Genomic DNA, 16967 nt, shown 5'->3' with positions numbered 1-16967 from the left:
GTGGGGTATTTGTATCATGTCTGTATCCATGTATACACTTATACTAAAGAAAAACATGATGTACCCATAATCTGTGACCTGATATTATGCATAATGCTAACAAACTCTGTAATATTCTGAGCCGAATAAAATAATTTATATCATAGCTCAAGTGGTTAAGAGTATCCGCCCGGCAAGTGGAAAGATCCGGTGTTCGAGTCCCGGTTGAGGAAATATTTTTACTCTTGTGATCCGTTCGATTCCGCCTTCCCCACCTCTATTGTGTTCGTCCTTTATGTGTTCCTATCCCTTTTCCTTATATCTGTTTCTGTATATATGAGTATATATATATATATATATATATATATATATATATATATATATATATATATATATATATATATATATATATATATATATATCTGTCTTCCTCCTTGAGTTCGGGAGATATTCGGGCTAAAGTGCCGACATTTTCGAATTCATTTTTGAAGAGAAAAATGGCTTCTAATCTCAAATACATTTGGCTTTGGTCAATGATTCACTCCTAAGTTTAAAGCATTTTGCTGTTTTCCAGCTGCAAAGGAACCAATATTCATTTTTTTATTCTGGAAAGAGGCAAAAGTACATGTTTTAGGACTAAATGCCGTCAGCTAAAAATTACAGATGTTAATCGACTTTTAAAAGTCAATAATACGTCTTTCTTCCTAAACATTTATTGCTTTCTTGTCAACGGTTAGTCGAGTTTTGCAACAGGCCATCACTTGGATCGTATTGTACAAATAATCTTTCAGCAATATAAGTGATGCCGTTGAATCAATGACATTATAAACAAACATTTCAGCGATGATATCTCAATTTTATTTTATGCGCACAATTCAATGAAAAGAGTATAATATCTCGCAATCGAGCGTCATGTAACCCGTTAAGGGGTCGCTAATCTGCGCTCACTTGTCACTGACCCCCTCTCACCTCCAAACTCCCCGTTTTCAATTAACTAGGATGCTGGCAAGAGTCACATACACACGCACACACACGCATGCACATGCACACAGACAAGTGAGCTCATCATGTGCCCTCAGAGTACGCACCACGTGTTACAGTTGTCCTGGATCTTCTGGCCGACGTTGAACTCCCGGCCGTTGTGAATGCACCCTGGACGGAGAAAAGAGAAAACAAACAAATGAGCGACTGCCACCGATTGCTTTCGTCGAAAGAATAGTCATTTCAAATGGAATATTCATAAGTTTGTCGTTCGTTGGCCCATGGACAAGGACACCAATTTATGTTTTCTTATGCGCTCCCTCCTACCCCCGCCCCGATACTTAGTTTTACTATGAGTAAAAAGACCCCCCCCTGAGGTCTCTCTTTTGTAACTTAAATGTCTCGTATGCCTGAACTGGCGTCGGGAGCTCTTTACCACTCAAGTGACCACTCATTGTCACCACCTTTAACGACTATTATGGCATTAGGGCACTTAAAGCTAAAGCAGGGTTATCTCTTGTTTCTGTTGAGTGTTATCTGAGTGTTCCAGGCTAAAAAATCATGCTTATCCACAAATGACCTTGACATTTAAATTAGAACTTAAGTAACAAATAATATAACTTAATTCCCAGGACAATTTTTTTCCAGTGGTGGAACTTTTCCCGGCATTTCTATGCAACAATTTCAGAGTGCAAAAATCATTCGCCTTGACCGGGATTCGAACCCGGATCCCTCGATGTCCGGCCGAGTGCTTATCAAAATTTCGGAGCGTAAGAGGATGTCTCGATAGCTTAACTGTATAAAGCACTCGGCCGGTCATCGAGGGATCCGGGTTCGAATCCCGCTCAAGGTGAATGATTTTTACACTCTGTGAAATTGTTCCATTGAAACGCATATCAGCGGATGACTACGTCAAAAAGTTACTGTCGCGGCATCTCCCGCAGTTTCTTGGAATTTTTTCCAGCATCACCGAATGAAAATGCCTCTATCCCCTTGCGGTTTCCCTTTTGCCGGAGACAGAAGTGGTTTGTCCCAGGAGTGGGGAGGGGCACAGAGGTGGGAAATGCCGCCCCCCCCTGGAGCGGACACCGGGAGGTGGCACACACTCACTGGCGGTGAACTCAGGTGCAGGCGTGGGCGGCGGAGGTGGGGGGGCGTCGGTGCAGACGTCCCAGTAGTCGGGGCAGCAGTCGTGGGTTGCCCCTCTATCGCAGAACTGGTCGCAGTAGCACAGCGTCCCCAGGATGGGCACCGAGCAGTCGTCAAGGCGGCCGTTGCAGCACACTGTTCGAGGGAGGGAGAAGACGGAGACGGGGTTAAAAATCGAGCCAAGCTGATGCGAGGTATTAGAAAAGTAATAATTATAACAATAATAATATACGTATATATTGGGGACCAGATAGTCTTTCGGTCGTTTACATGCTTATATGCGTCAACAATCATTGCAAAAAAGAATTAAAAAATGTTTACAGCGATCATAGGAAAATACGAAATAAAAAATGCTAGATACTGCACTGGTAAAAAAAATTGGTGAGATGTGAAAAGTAGCTCAAGGTTTGTATAAAAAGTATCCGGAAGAATTTTTTCCTAACGTAAATGTATGTCCATGCGCGCAGGCTCGGCGGTGGAGGGTCTGACCTTCAACACTCGCCAATCGCCTACGAGCGTTCGTTCAGGCTAGATCGGGTTTTTAATGGACCCCGGTCGAGTGACTCGATGAAAGCGCAAAATGTAACTAACGATTGAACAGCGGTACGCCAACAAATTTTGTGTTGGACTAGAGAAATCGGGTACAGATTGGCATGCTTCGCCAAGAGTTCGAGGCTGAAAGAATGTCACAAACTGCAGTTTTTAAGTGGCCCAAGCTCTTCAAAGATGGCCGAGAGAGTGTGGAGGATGAGCCCCGTGCTGGACGGCAGTTGACCTCAAGAACCGACAACAACGTGCAACCTGAGTGTAAAGTGCTGAATTCAGACCGTCAGTTACGTGTGCGCTTGATCGCAGATCGTATTGGCATTGATGACACTTCACACTATTATCACTGAAACTTTGGCGATGCGAAATATTTGCGCTAAATTCGTCCCGAAGGTCTTGACGGACGACCTGGAGCAAAGTCGAGTGTCTCCTTGCGAAGACCATCTGCAACGGCATCGCGACGATTCACCAACCCCATGAGAGCCCCGACTTGGCATCAGCAGACTATTTCCTATTCCCAAAAGTGAAATCCTCCCTCAAAGGACACCACCATGGGACCGTCATAGAAACTTGCACTCGTACCCTTAAGGACCTTCCGGAATCCACCTACCAGGGAGCTTTCAAGTCGTGGAAAAGCCGCGGGCAAAAGTGTGTCGACGCTCGAGGGATGCACTTTGAAGAAGTTTGAGGCATTGTAGCAATATCTAGCGAAATAAATCTATTTTTGCGAAACATTTCCCGGCAATTTTCACACAAACCTTGCACACATTCGTGGGAAAAGCGTGAGGAATTTAACTGATGTCCTTCCTTTACAAAAAACTCACTGCAGGAAAACACAAAAACAGGAAGGGGAAGGAGTGTGAAAAACCAGCGAAACCTACAGAGATATTACTATTGTGAGCATACTTAATATACAGTAGTGAAAGGGTGATACATATCATGGGAAAAGACAAGGAAAAATTATAAATTATATTTAAAACAAATTGCAGAAAATACGTATAGGAAAAATAACATATTTAAATAAAGGAAATGAATGAAACAAATAAAAAAAATAAAAAATAAGAGCAAGAAAGCAAAAAAAAAGAAATTAATAGAGTAGATGAATATTGTTCATAACTGTCTCCGCCATTCTTCGGCAAAACTGGATGTGAGACAAAAACTGTTCAGGGGGACTTCAACAGCCATCGATTGTGTCTCTGGACGCCAGGGGTTTTTGGCCGTAGGATGCCAAGAAGCCACTCCTGCCTTTCAAGTAGAGTTAAGTGGTGACGATTTGGAAGGAGTAGGATGTTCAGGGAATTGGAGAAGGAAGGGTGGAGAGAAACTAGGACGTGGGCACTAGCCTACTCTAATAACGAGAGGTGCCAAGGGGTCAAAGGCGATTTATAACGGATATCCGACGGACGGTGTACTCCACTTGAAGTGATCTCTCTACAATGTACCTCGAGTAGCGACCACTGAAAAATTCTACCAATGTCGGGATACGAACCCAAGCCCCCCAATTGGGAGGCAAGAACATAGTTCATTCAAATATTTATTGGCATAGCTTGTGGTTTGCACCCACTATGCAAGGGCATTTATGCACATTTAAAAAAAATAGAAAGACTAACACATCGAATGTCGAAACAAAATCATCGATATAGTCGATAATAGAGAATCATTGCCAATACAGTCATTGCCAAATGATAATAAAATGAAAAGTATCGATAAAGAACTGTGTGCTGCATTGGGACAAAGGGTAGTCGAAGACGTTTAGCGAGGTCCGACGCGGCCATCAATGGCTCCACTCGCAACACGCTCGAGGGAGCCAAAACCGAAAGCGAACTGAAATTCACCGGCAACTTTGTGAAGTGTATGGAGAGAGAATAATGAGTGAAGGCTGAGTGAGGCAGTGGTGCATTCGGTTTAAAACTGGCCGCACCAATGTTCACGATGAGGACCGCAGTGGTCGGCGTAGCCTTATGGTAGATGAACTGACGGTGAAAAATCAAAGAAGAAAATTCATGAAAATCGCCAATTTAAGACAGCGGGTCTCTCACTAGACGTGGCTTGCGACACAGGGCTTTGATAGTGACGCAGAATTGCATGCTGGTGTAAACAAGTAGTTAAAATGTTAGGCGGCAGGTTTATTCAGAGATGGAATTGAAAAGCTTGTGTATCATTATGTTAAATGCCTATATTTGAATTTTGAATATGCAGAAAAATAATTTAAGTATGCACCTTTCAAATTTTTATAAAAAAACTTCGTCTGGTCACTAGCTTCATATTTTATTTCAAAACGTGAGTTACTTTCTGGACAACCTTCATATACAATGCAGGTCACCAACGTTATAATTCTGGTGTCGGAGCTAAAACAACACACATCCAGTTTTCATCGAGCCCCTGACCAGTCACCGAGGTTTTCGCTTTCCAAATAAATGTTAATCCAATTTTAAAAGTACGTAATATTCGTAAAATAAAACAATAAAATGTTTGAGATGTTTAACACTTAATAATTAAACGTATGTTTATCATATATTCTGTAGGGTATAACCAGGTAGGATCGATTATACATAAATAGGGCCTTACTCAGTCAGAGTTCATTCACTGCCACTAATATTACTCATTTCGTGAATATAACTACTAAAATTATCAACCCGAGGGTCCATTTGATAGGCGAGGGTAGCGGTCAACTTGTTCTGAGCTAAGACTTGTGAAATTCACACATTAGGGTAATAAGGAATATGCTTTCCCAGTAAGATCCTGGTACCCGAAAAATCTCTAAGCTTGGATGAGGCTGAGGTTGCCCGGAGAGGAAAATCCGGGAGTCGAACCCAAGCCATCCGATCAGTAGCCCAGCGCTCTACCCCTGGACTGCCACTCCCCCCTCCAGAATGTAGTATAGGACATAGTATTTCAAAGTGGACGATTCCCGTTAGGAGAGGGGTTTGTGGAGAGGGTGTGGAAGGAGGGTGGTGGGGGGGGGAGACACCCATTGGCTCCTCCTCAGCTATTTCTGAGAGACCAAATCCATTGTTACGTCAGTCACGCCCGTTTCCGACATGGCTCACCGGAATAGAATTCGCTGTTTTCATTCGGGTCCAAACTTTGCTGGGTGGGCGGTCGCGAGGCGTAGTCACACAGGAAAGGGGGCGAACGACGAGGTTTGGGGGAGGGGAGAGGGGTGTCGGACCCACCCCTCTCGGGTGCGAGCAAGGGAAGGCATCAAATTGGCAGTCGTTCAGCGCGGAGGATTCTCACCGGTCGGAAGAAGAGCAGAGGTGGCGAGCGGAGGACCCGTTTCATCGCGAAGTACACTCGCAACATCTTAAATGCCGAAACGCAAAGGCGACCAGGGCGGAACAGTAGGAGGCCTCGCCCGCTCTCCCCACCCACTCTCCCGCGCATTCCTCCCTCCCCTCTCCTCCCGGCTTGTTTTCGAAACTGGGGAATTTTCGGAACTCAGGGGAGGGGTCACGCTGGCTCCAAAGGGTGCGAACTATGAATTCAAAGGAGTTCGTTCGGCTGCTAAAAACAGGCATTTGCATAGCTTTTAATTTGATGATAATGTGAAAAGAATAGAGTCAAAATCATCTTCTTTGGTAAGAAAAAAGAAGGTATTTCCCATGATGATTTCGCGCGGTTGCCTTGTTTCGCAACAAAAAGATTTTTTCCCACTTTACTATAAGAGATAAAACTCACAAGAACAAAGTGTGCGAGCAGAACTAATCCGTGGAGGTATTAAAACAATTCGTTTCGCGCGTGAATTTAGACAATTCACGCGTGAAAATGAGTGAACCTTGAAAGTCACTTGGATATTGAAATCGGTGGAGGAGAGGTGGTGGGTGGTAAGCATTTCCAGGGAGTCTCCCCAGCAGAATCGAACCCTAGCGGACACTCTTTTCTTCACCGTATGCGAGATCACACGTGGGTTCCCGAAAATTTTCCTGTCCCATCTTTAGTTTTCATGTTTCGCACTCACTCTCCCTCTTGCGCATAGAAATTCATATTCGGAACTGAAATTAGACAAAGGATCATCTACTGCCTTTCTCGAAGCAAACAAAAACAGACGGCCAGAGTCAATTTGCGTTATGTCGAAATTTGCGAGGCTGAATAGGACTTTTGCAGATTATAAAATGAAAAGGATTCATTAGTTAATGAACATCTGCTTCCACGAATTCAGTTTTTTGTTCGGGAAATATTGTAGGGCTATGTTATGTTCAACATACACATACTTCAATAATTACCTATCGACGAAGGGTGACGTATTTGAAACTCTACGTTTGCACGCATCTATTCTTCCTTACATCATTTGGTAAAACTAAATGCGGTAGATTTCCTATTTTTTCCTAATATTAAACTTTACATTATTTTTCCCTCCATTCATTGCAACCGCAGGCACGGATGATGACTGCTCCGTTCACTGCTGAGACTTAACTCCACTGGGAACACGAAAGCTGTCAGCGGAGATATTATCTTGTGTTTGCACGGAGATTAACGTGCCCGGATAAGATCATGAAATCAATTTTGCGGAAAAATATTGAGATCAGGAAGTTGAGGGAACCACTAATTCCTTGAATGAAAATCTGTGACTGCGCCACTAAAAAAGAGCCGTCTATTGTTTTTTTCAAAGTTTTCACACTGTTCTTGAATCAGATATACAAATATCTGATACAACAACAGTACCTATTACTACCAACCAATGATGTTCGGAAGTTATATTGCGAATAACAATTGCATTTTGCCTGAAACCAACTTGCCCCTTTAGCGTCACACGAATCCGCTATAATCAAAGTAAACTTTTCAAGAGCAAAACAATTATTCTGAAGCATTTTGGGCACTTATATGCTGTGCGTATGAACGATGAACTGCTAGCCATACAGTTAGCTTCAGCTCCTTTGGTCTCTTCAATACTTCATAGATTGTGAAGACGTTTAGAAGCCAAAGTAAAGAACTCGTGAGCATCTTTGTATTTGTTCTCAGCAATATGTGGACCGTAGAACACTAAATTATTTTTGTGATTTAAGGTTACCCGAATTTTGTTTCTTGAATGTTGCTCTTCTTTCTACAGAACTTTTCTTTCAGAGAAATATCTAAATTCGTTTTACGTATTTAACATACGTAACATACTTCGTGCGATGAAAATGGAATGGCATAAGTCGTCTGCCGATTGAATACATCGTGTTCCAAAATCTAATTTTGTGGACTCACACCTGGGTACCAACCAGCATTCACATTTTAAAAGAAAAATTTCCATCGGTACTCAGTTGTGGGGAAACGTATAGGTACATGGAATATTTGGACAAGCTGGCAGAAAATAACAAAGTGTTGAAATAGTTTTTGGTTGATGTGGCGAGAGGGCCAAGGAGCGATGCTATCTTTCACTCTTGAGGTCCCATTTACACACTCACAGCTTCTAGTAGATATATATATATATATATATATATATATATATATATATATATATATATATATACATATATATATACATATATATATATGTACACACACACGATATATATATATATACACAAACACACGATAAATATGGGATCCTCTCGGGGTCGGCTTGATGGCAGAGTCAGATCGTGTTCAGCGAAGGGGAGGGAGATAGATTTATAAAACGTTGTCAGTATCTAGGTCATTAGAATAAATTGGTCGAAAACCACTAACGAAGGGAAAGTTAAATTACAGATTGAAATCTTACCATAAATTGGAAGCAGGTCTTCCCACCGATGATGTCGAAAATGTAGCATTAGCCCTGTCGCAACACGGTAGGAGAGATCACGAAAATAAGATTAAAATGTAGAACCGACGGACATAGGATGCCCTTTTTCCAATGAACGATAGGAGACAGGATAAGAGCAAACGACGGCGGCAGGGAAGGGGGGACGAGGTAATGTTTGATGCGAATTGGTCCAGTGCCGGGGTCATTATTTCAACCAACTTTCTAATGTATGTACTTTCTTCTCATTCCTAGCAGGTCGTCTGGAATGCTCGCAGGGACGGTTCACACTCAGACACCTGGGCTCATACAAACGGCTGTGAAGTTAGTTCCATTAGTTGATTTATTTTACATTGCTAAGGGTTACTGAAACTTAGGTTGAACGCAATGTTGATGCTGGAGATGCTTAGTGTGGAATCCCCCACTGCCACTCACCCTAGCGGTGGCTTCCTTGCAGGGTGTATGTAGCATTGTAAAGGCAGTCGCCGTTCTTCTCCCCCACATTCCTGTTTGGCGACTCACCTCTCGTCCTTTCCTATCGATGACGGCGAATCGGTATCCTCACCTAACTTGAGAAAATTTACCTCAGACGGAGAGAAATGGACGACCTTGGCTTCTTTCGCGAAATGTGGTTGTGGATGGAGACGAAGCGGGCCCCGGATTCCGGGGGGGGGGGGGCAAAAAGGAGGAGGGGCAGGGGTGTGTGTGTGGACGGAGCGGTTCGAAGCACTGCATTCGTACGAAGAAATATATTTTAGTGGCAATGAGTGAATCCAGGGAAACTTATAGGATTACAAATGCTATCTTCTTGCTCAATTTGGCAAGAATAATATGTCAAGCATATATTCCCGGTGATTATTTCAAACAGGAGCAGTGGACATCAATGCAATGACCATCGCAATTTTGGCGAAAACTAAAATGTACAAAATATTTATATTTAAGAAAATGTACATTCAAGCGTGACTTTTTCATGATTTTTATTCATTTTTATTGAGTTCGGGCTCAAATGAAGCTCCAAGGAGAGAATGTCTCTTCTTCGGCGATAATCTTCCAATCGACATCGATATAAATACACCGCGATCACCCAAAAAGATGTGTGGCAGGGGGGGGGGGCAAGTACCAGGTGAGTGATAGGGAAGGATAGAATAGTTACCCTTGAAAATAGATAGGGAGGAATATATAATAATAGAATATATAGAAAATAGATAGAATGATAGAATAGAACGAGAATAGTTATCAAGGATTTTCAAGGATAACTATTCTATTCAAGCAGGGAGCGGGAAAGATACTATGAATTGTGAAAGCTAACACCATCTATTTTTTGTAGTAATTTGGTCATGTACTAGTCAATCACACCCATATTTTTTCCTTTTTGCGAACGCTCATTTTAGCATCTAGCACTTATCATGTAAACTATACAACCTCTATTCACATTTCAGAGAGCAAATGATTCCATTCGTGAAATTTCTTATGTATTAGTTCTAATTTCCTAAAACACAACTTGACGGCGGTACGCGACATTTTTCAATGGGTTTTACGGCTCTTAATTTTAAGATAAAGTCTTTTTTCGTCCGGGTAGAGGATACGGAGGGGGTCATTTGAAAACATATCCGAATTCTGAATCCTTTATACCATAAATATAGTGCGAAGGATTCCACGCGTTGATTCAGGCTTCGAAATTCCTCCACGTAGGAAATGTCCTCCTATGAGGGCAGGAGAAGATTACGCCCCCACGTTTTTCCTGCATTTCAAACATTTTTCTTTATCGTAATTTCAAGAAGGTAGTAAACAGTGAATGCTGTCAGTTAAGCCAGAAATACAAAACGACGTATTGACCTATCATATTTTGAAGCACCAACTAGGTCAATTTCCCTCTAAAATGGCTAGGGATGTAAAAATAAAAATACAAAATACAAAAAGCAAAAACACAAGTGGTGTATTCTACTGATCATCTCATCTTAAGTCGGTGCCGGTGCATTTGAGAAAAATTGAAACATCAAAGGCGAGGCCGAGTTCTCCTTAGGGCAAGGGATGTTTTGACTGAGGGCACCACTAAAATTTACGAACTGAACGAGATGCCCGGTCGGTTATGGCCTCAATGCGTATTTTTACTTCGCCTCAAGCGTGACTAAGATCAAAAGCTGACGGGTAGGTAGGACAACCAAGAGTGAACCCTAACGGATTCGGAGACGAATTAGAAGGGAAAGAGTTCTAACGTTGATAACTGTGGAGAGAGAGTGAGAGATATAACCTTATCGGACACGCTGTGAGATTCTTCGACTTGATGAAGGGAAGCGCGAACGAGGAGAATTTCAGAGTCAGGAGCATCGAAAGATTAACGGCAGAGGAGGAGTTTCAGAGGCTTTGGTTGAAATGCTTCGTCGAGAGAAGAATCGAGATGACATCTCTAAGGTCTGGTGTCTTCCATAGTCTGTCAATAAGTACTAAGCCTTTATCTTACGTCAACCAACAGAGGCACTCCGTCTATCTCTTGATTCCTTCGTCATAATCCTATTTTGGAAATGTGAAGCGGTGTCGCAATATCAATGCCAGAATTGGATTTGAAAGATGAATTCGAATGGCTCCACTCATTTAACGACTCTCCTCCTTCTAATCGAATGAGATGATTCCGAGGAAATCGTAATTTTCGATCATTAATGGCGTGTCGAACACGAGCCGTGATCGCACGTGATCGGATAACTTAAAAAGAGCACGTACTCTCTCGTGACTGGGAAAAATAACGACTTCGAATTATAACGTGGACATCAATGTGCTCTGCTCCCCGCATACGTAATTCCTATTGCCGGAATATCTTTAGTCCTTCGATTTCCTTCGGCCCTTCACTATTGGTCACGTGTAAACCCAACCAACCTCACTCACTTCATTCCCAAATGCTATACTATATACACATAATTGATATTTTTAGAAATGCCGGAAGAAGTTGGGAGGGACGGGAGATATTTGAGCGGGTGTTGCCGCGGAAGGGAATTTTTTACAAGGATGGAGCAGATTTGGCAAGTAGCACGATTGCATGGATTCGGAGGGGTTCTGAAAATTGGGAGTAAATTTAGGATAGGAGAGCCTGGAGGATTTGGAGAATATCAGTAAGAATTGCCGGATGTTTGAATAAGGTTACAGTTGAGAATTTGGAGAGTAGGATGGCGATTGTTTATTTGGCGGAGAGGATGGAAACACGATCTGTTAGAATAATTTTTAGGGACTGCACGCCAGAGAATTAGGTTGTGCAAATATACAGTGTGTCATATTTCTACTTATGCGATAATTTATGGGTGCATGTGCGTTTAAGGATTTTGTGTGCAGAAGGGAGTCCGGATAACCACGTCGAATTAGAGAGGAATGGAGTCTTGAGAGGGATTTAATCAGGGAATGAAGGTTGTTGCAGATGCGGTGTCCTCGAATCGAAAGAGAGTACGGGATTAACTGCTAAGTGCGAAGGGGACGACAGCTATTGAAATGAAGATTTAGTTGCTTGTTTTTTGGGTTTGATATGGACGGGGGTATGAAATTTTTTATCGAGGATGGAGTTTTGGAAATCTAGAATTATAATTTAATTGGAAGAAGTGGTGGAAGCGAAGGAAACAGAGGATGCTTTATTGAGGGAAGAGATAACAATCTATAAGTACGTCCTTGCCATGTTTCCAAACGAGAAAAAATGTCATCCACGTATTTGAGCCAAATTAAGGGTTTCAGGGTGTGGTGGGAGAGAAAACTTTGTCCAATGAGGCCAAATTAGAGATTGGCATACGAAGGACTGGACTTACTTCCCATGGCGCAAACTTTGATTTCAATCAAATGGATATTGTAGAAAGTGAAAGAATTACACGTAAGAATTAATGTAGTAAGTTGTAAAAGGAAATTTGTGCTAGGAACTTGTTGAGTGGGACGTTTCGGAAGGAAATGCTGGATGGAGGAGAGACCTTCTTCACGGGGGATGGATTAATGTATCCAAGGGAGGTCACATCAGTGGTGGCCATAATTAAGTCTATTGTGTGGAAATAAAAGGAGATAGAATTAAGTTTTTCTTGGAAAGGGTGTCTTTTATGTGTACATGTGATGGCAGGGAGTGGACAAGTGGCTGGAGATGGTAGTCAAACAAATAAATGCGGAGATGCGTGCCGTTGGATAGTTACGGGAGGAAACAATCGGTCGGGCAGGAATATTGGACTGGACTTACAGGTTTATGAATTTTCGGGATAATGTCAATATCAACCTTCTCCCGTCCAAAACCTCCACCCCCTCCCTCCCTCCTTCCACAATCCGTTAAACCCCGAGAACAATCTGAATCCGTATCTTTACACATGCGAACTGCAGTGCAAGGGTTTCAGCGTGGTGTCCTACTCAAAAATATCAGGCATTAACACGCATTGCATAGTTGCAGGCACATGCACGCATTGACTTGTCAATGCGTGCATATGCAAAACCTCCCTTAACCGGTAGACTACCTTCTATCGGTCAAATTGGGGCGCTTGCCCCACGAGGAACCGCGAGCTAGGGAGTGTCGCCAAGAACGCGATTTCGCTCTCCTTTCTCGGATGAGGAGGGAGGGAGATGCCTTCTAACGATGCGGGAAATGACGACGGGCGAGATGCATCTCCTCCGCTGGATGAAGGATGACGGTCCGTTGGGTGGCGGAGCGGGCCACAGCCGTCGGGACAGATAAGAGATACATGCGAGAGATACGGATGCTGGCGCGCTCTCGCGTGTTAGGTCGCCCGTGAGAGGTGACACACGACGAAAGCAATCTGGATTTTCCGAGTCTCCGAAAACAAGAGATGAGAGGGTTCTATAAATAAGAGAAAGGCCCACGTGGCGAATCGACGGGCGCTGAGGTAATTATGGGGGGCATTCATTCAAAAAGGACGACCGTCTGCCGTCGTCCCCGGACTATTGCACGTAGTGGAGTTGGGTTTGTGGGATACGAAGGCGCCCAAACTAACACAATGTGGTATAAATAACGAACCACTCAGGCAATGATTGAAATTTTTGAAAACATCAATGTAACAAAACTAAGGTTGTGGGGTTTTCTAGAAATAAGAAAGTTAAGTTAAAGATTAAAAGGCGGGAGGAGGAGAAGCATGGGAAGAAGTTGGTGGGAAATTCTTCAAATCTTATAGGTTTTCTGATGATCAGTCAGCCGAGGGATTGCAAATATTGCCAAGTGCCTTGGAAATTCAGTGCGGTAGGTATGGGATGAGAGTAAATGTAAATACGAGCAATGGTTATGCAGTTTTCCAGAAGAAGAAAGGCTAGGGTAAGCGTTAAAATAGAAGGGCGCATTGTCGGCAAAAGTGACTCGAAGGTCAAGGAACGTTGTTACCACGCTCTTGTAAGGCCTCATTTAGAATACACATGCAGCGTGTGGGATCCGAGTGAAAAAGGTCTCATTCGGGAAATTGAGAAGTTTCAACGCCGGGCAGCCCGTTTTGTAAAAAATTCCTACGATAAAACGCAAAGCGTCACCGAAATGCTCATGGATTTGGGGTGGGAATCATTGGCTGAGAGACGATTCAATGCAAGATTTAAATTATTAAATAAATTTAGATCCGCATGTATCAGCACCGAGGTCTCGCAAATTATTTGTACTCCTACATACATTGGTCGCTTGGACCATGCATATAAAATTCGGGAAATAGATGCCAGAACTAGCCGACTCAAGGACTCCTTCTTCCCACGGACAATACGGGATAGCAACTGCAGGGTTATAGCTGGCAAAAATTCCACTTGCCACCCTCAGCGTCTAAAAAATAATTAGTTGTATTTAAATGCATGCTCTTCCACTAACCTTATGTGTTTTGCTATAATAACCCATTCTTTTCGAATGACCTCATTCGTGTTCTGTTCATCTGTTTTTAAGTTTCCCTTTCAATCCCTCGCCCCTCTCCGCGGGGGGAAATTCCTGCTACCTGCAACGTTGAGTCGCATTCCCTGCCTTTTACAGACTCTTTGGGGGTAGAGTGTTTCGTGGTGCATTTTTATGTGGTAGTGATGTTTCAATTTCTTGCTTGTTGTGTCCTGGCTTCCGTGTTGTAGGATGGCTTTCGTGCTGCATCATGGGGTGCAGTTTTTTAGTTGTTTTGCGTTATATGTGTTTGCATGAGTATTGGATGAAGGGATTTTTGCATGAGTGTGTGCGCTGCTGTGGGTGTAATTTTCCGTGTTGTTTTTTTGCATGTGGTATTTTTCCTTTTTACGGTTGGTGACCTAACACCCCCCGCCACACGCCCTTTCGGCGGCTTGCGGGGTATTATGTAGATGTAGATGTAGATGAAGGGCAAAAACTGGAGGAGGTGGAACAGTTTACGTATCTCGGAAGTGTTTTGGACCAACACGGTCAAAGTAGTAGAGACCCAAGGAAAAGAATTGTGTTAGACAAAGAGGCCTTCACAAGGAGGAGGGAAGTGATGACAGGGACGTTGAGTAAGGATGTTAAGAAAAGACTCGTAAAAACCTTTGCGTGGAGCGTAGTTATGTAGGGTGTGGAAACAGGGTCACTGAAGCAGGATCGTAGGCGTCGGTTGGTTTGGCTTTTGAAATGTTGGTTGTGAGTATGTGCTGGGTATGATGGGAGAGGATTGATTGATGGGAGAAATACAAAGGTGGCAGGAAAGGTGAATGTAGAACATTCTGATTTGCGGTGGAATGTTGAATATTGTGTGATATACAATTCGACGCCACAGCCGTAGGAATAATAATTTGCAAAGATTCGGAACTACCGCAGTTAAAATCACAGCCAAAAATTGTGATTATCAATGGCTCCAAAGATCGGTCTGCATTTAGCATATGCCAAGTCTCCCCCCCCCCTTGCAGTGAAGTGCTTGCCGCTTAGGCCACGCAGGTATAATCTGAGGGCTTCATGGAAATTCGCAGTGGTGTCACTCCTCAGTTGGATAAAGGACTTAATTTGAGGGTTCGAATCCCCATCCAGACCAATGAGAAAGGGGTGAGGGCAATCAATCCGATCCTTGGCCACGAATTCGAACGAGTGGAACGGGACAAGTGGACCGATCCCCGCGGGTGCGGCTCCTCGAGGGACAGTGAGAATGACGGGTGCCACCAACGGGTGCACCACCCTTCCATCGACGGGGGGGAAAACGGCCCCCCCCTGAGATCGGGAATCTCAATCTGAAAATAAAGGGTATTATTTTTAACCAGTCTTACTGCTCTCTCCCCACGAGTAATTTTCCGCGTTATTGTACCCTGCCCCCTCCCCAAACTCCACTCCCACCACCCTGCCGTGATCCGAAAGGGTTTCCCTTCGTACCAACAACTTGCCGCGCTGGTTCTCGGGCCTTCCCGGCAGACACCCGATGGCGCGCGCGGGTGGGAGTGTCTTTGGGACGGTGTCCTCGCATTTGGTGGGAGGAGTGGCATTTTCCCGTGAAGTGCCTCGCCAATGAGGGGCGCGAGAATTGGACACGGCGGGGATGGGCAGACAGGCTAATGTGACCCTCTCACATAAGTTGATCGTGACTTTTGTCTCTCCCAAAATAAATATCCTCCCCCTCGGGTCACACTGTTTCAGAGGATATATTAGTGGTAGTATTGAATGGCATACGGGATGACGATGAACGAGTTGGTGTAGTGGCTAGTGTGCTTGCTACCCACCCTTATGGACCGGGTTCGATTTGTGGCGATGGCAGGATTTTTCTTGAATTATGCAAGGCAATTTTCCTAACCCCCTCCCGTTCCAGGGATCCGTCGCATACGAAGGATTTAGGTTTGACGAAGGCTCTTTTCCCCATGGCTATCTCCGGATTAGGTCAATGACATATTTGTATTTTAAAAAGTTCACTACTAAACATGACAGCTTCTTTTTTTATATTTAAGTGGTGTCAGAATTGAAATGAAACAAATATTTTGAAACTCTTTTGGATGGCTTAAAAATTATTGTAAGAAAAATTGTAAAAATTCTGAAGACAAAGTTTCACTAGTGAGCACTTGCAAGATGATTTCTTCGTAGACAAAGGACAATTATGATTCTTTCTTCGTAAGCAGAGGCCGACATAATGCAATAATTAAGCATAAGTTCATGAACTCATTCCCCCCCTCCCCCGAAGGCCTGGCGTATTTAAAGGACAGTCCCTCCCCGCTTGGGCACTTCGGGTGGCGCGTCGGTCCAATTGGAATTAATTCCGTTCGCTGAGATTCACGCACGCCACCTATTCTCCCCCGATTAACTGACGACCATACGACAAACATACTCCTATACAGTAATATACTTTTATAGTATAAGTTATATTTATAATATAAGTTATAAACCAGCAATTCAATGTCATAACCATTCAGTATTTTGTCACACTTTTTCATATCGACAACTTTTCAACTTTTCCGTACAGACAACGCGAAAATCGCCCGTAGCAGCGCGTAGTCGAGGTATCGACTGCGCGCTCGTTCGAGTCATTCTCCGTTCCCCCGATGAATTTTCCCCAATTTCACCCAACCAAATCTCTCGGACAAAAGAACCTGAAACCACAATGCATAATGAATGTTACCGACTACAAAGGCCGTTCTCATCATCCGATTACGAAAATAAATAACAGACTGAGTAATATTTTTATCAGTTTGTGAATTCTCTTCAAATTGTAAA

General features: G+C 43.3%; 1 protein-coding gene across 1 annotated transcript in view; it reads right to left on the bottom strand.

Annotated features, from left to right (window-relative positions):
- The window catches only part of LOC139693580 (tubulointerstitial nephritis antigen-like), a 94344-nt gene that overhangs the window by 19650 nt on the left and 57727 nt on the right, over positions 1-16967 (bottom strand). The window contains exons 2-3 of the mRNA XM_071591792.1: positions 2071-2244; positions 1068-1131 (exon numbers count right to left, since the gene is read on the bottom strand). Of these exons, the coding sequence (XP_071447893.1) occupies positions 1068-1131; positions 2071-2244 (238 nt within the window). The remainder of the gene's footprint in view (positions 1-1067; positions 1132-2070; positions 2245-16967) is intronic.

Source organism: Hetaerina americana, unplaced genomic scaffold (assembly GCF_022747635.1).
Source record: "Hetaerina americana unplaced genomic scaffold, ioHetAmer1.1.p SCAF_5, whole genome shotgun sequence".
Classification (NCBI taxonomy): domain Eukaryota; kingdom Metazoa; phylum Arthropoda; class Insecta; order Odonata; family Calopterygidae; genus Hetaerina; species Hetaerina americana.
This window is presented reverse-complemented; position numbering and strand designations above follow the sequence as displayed.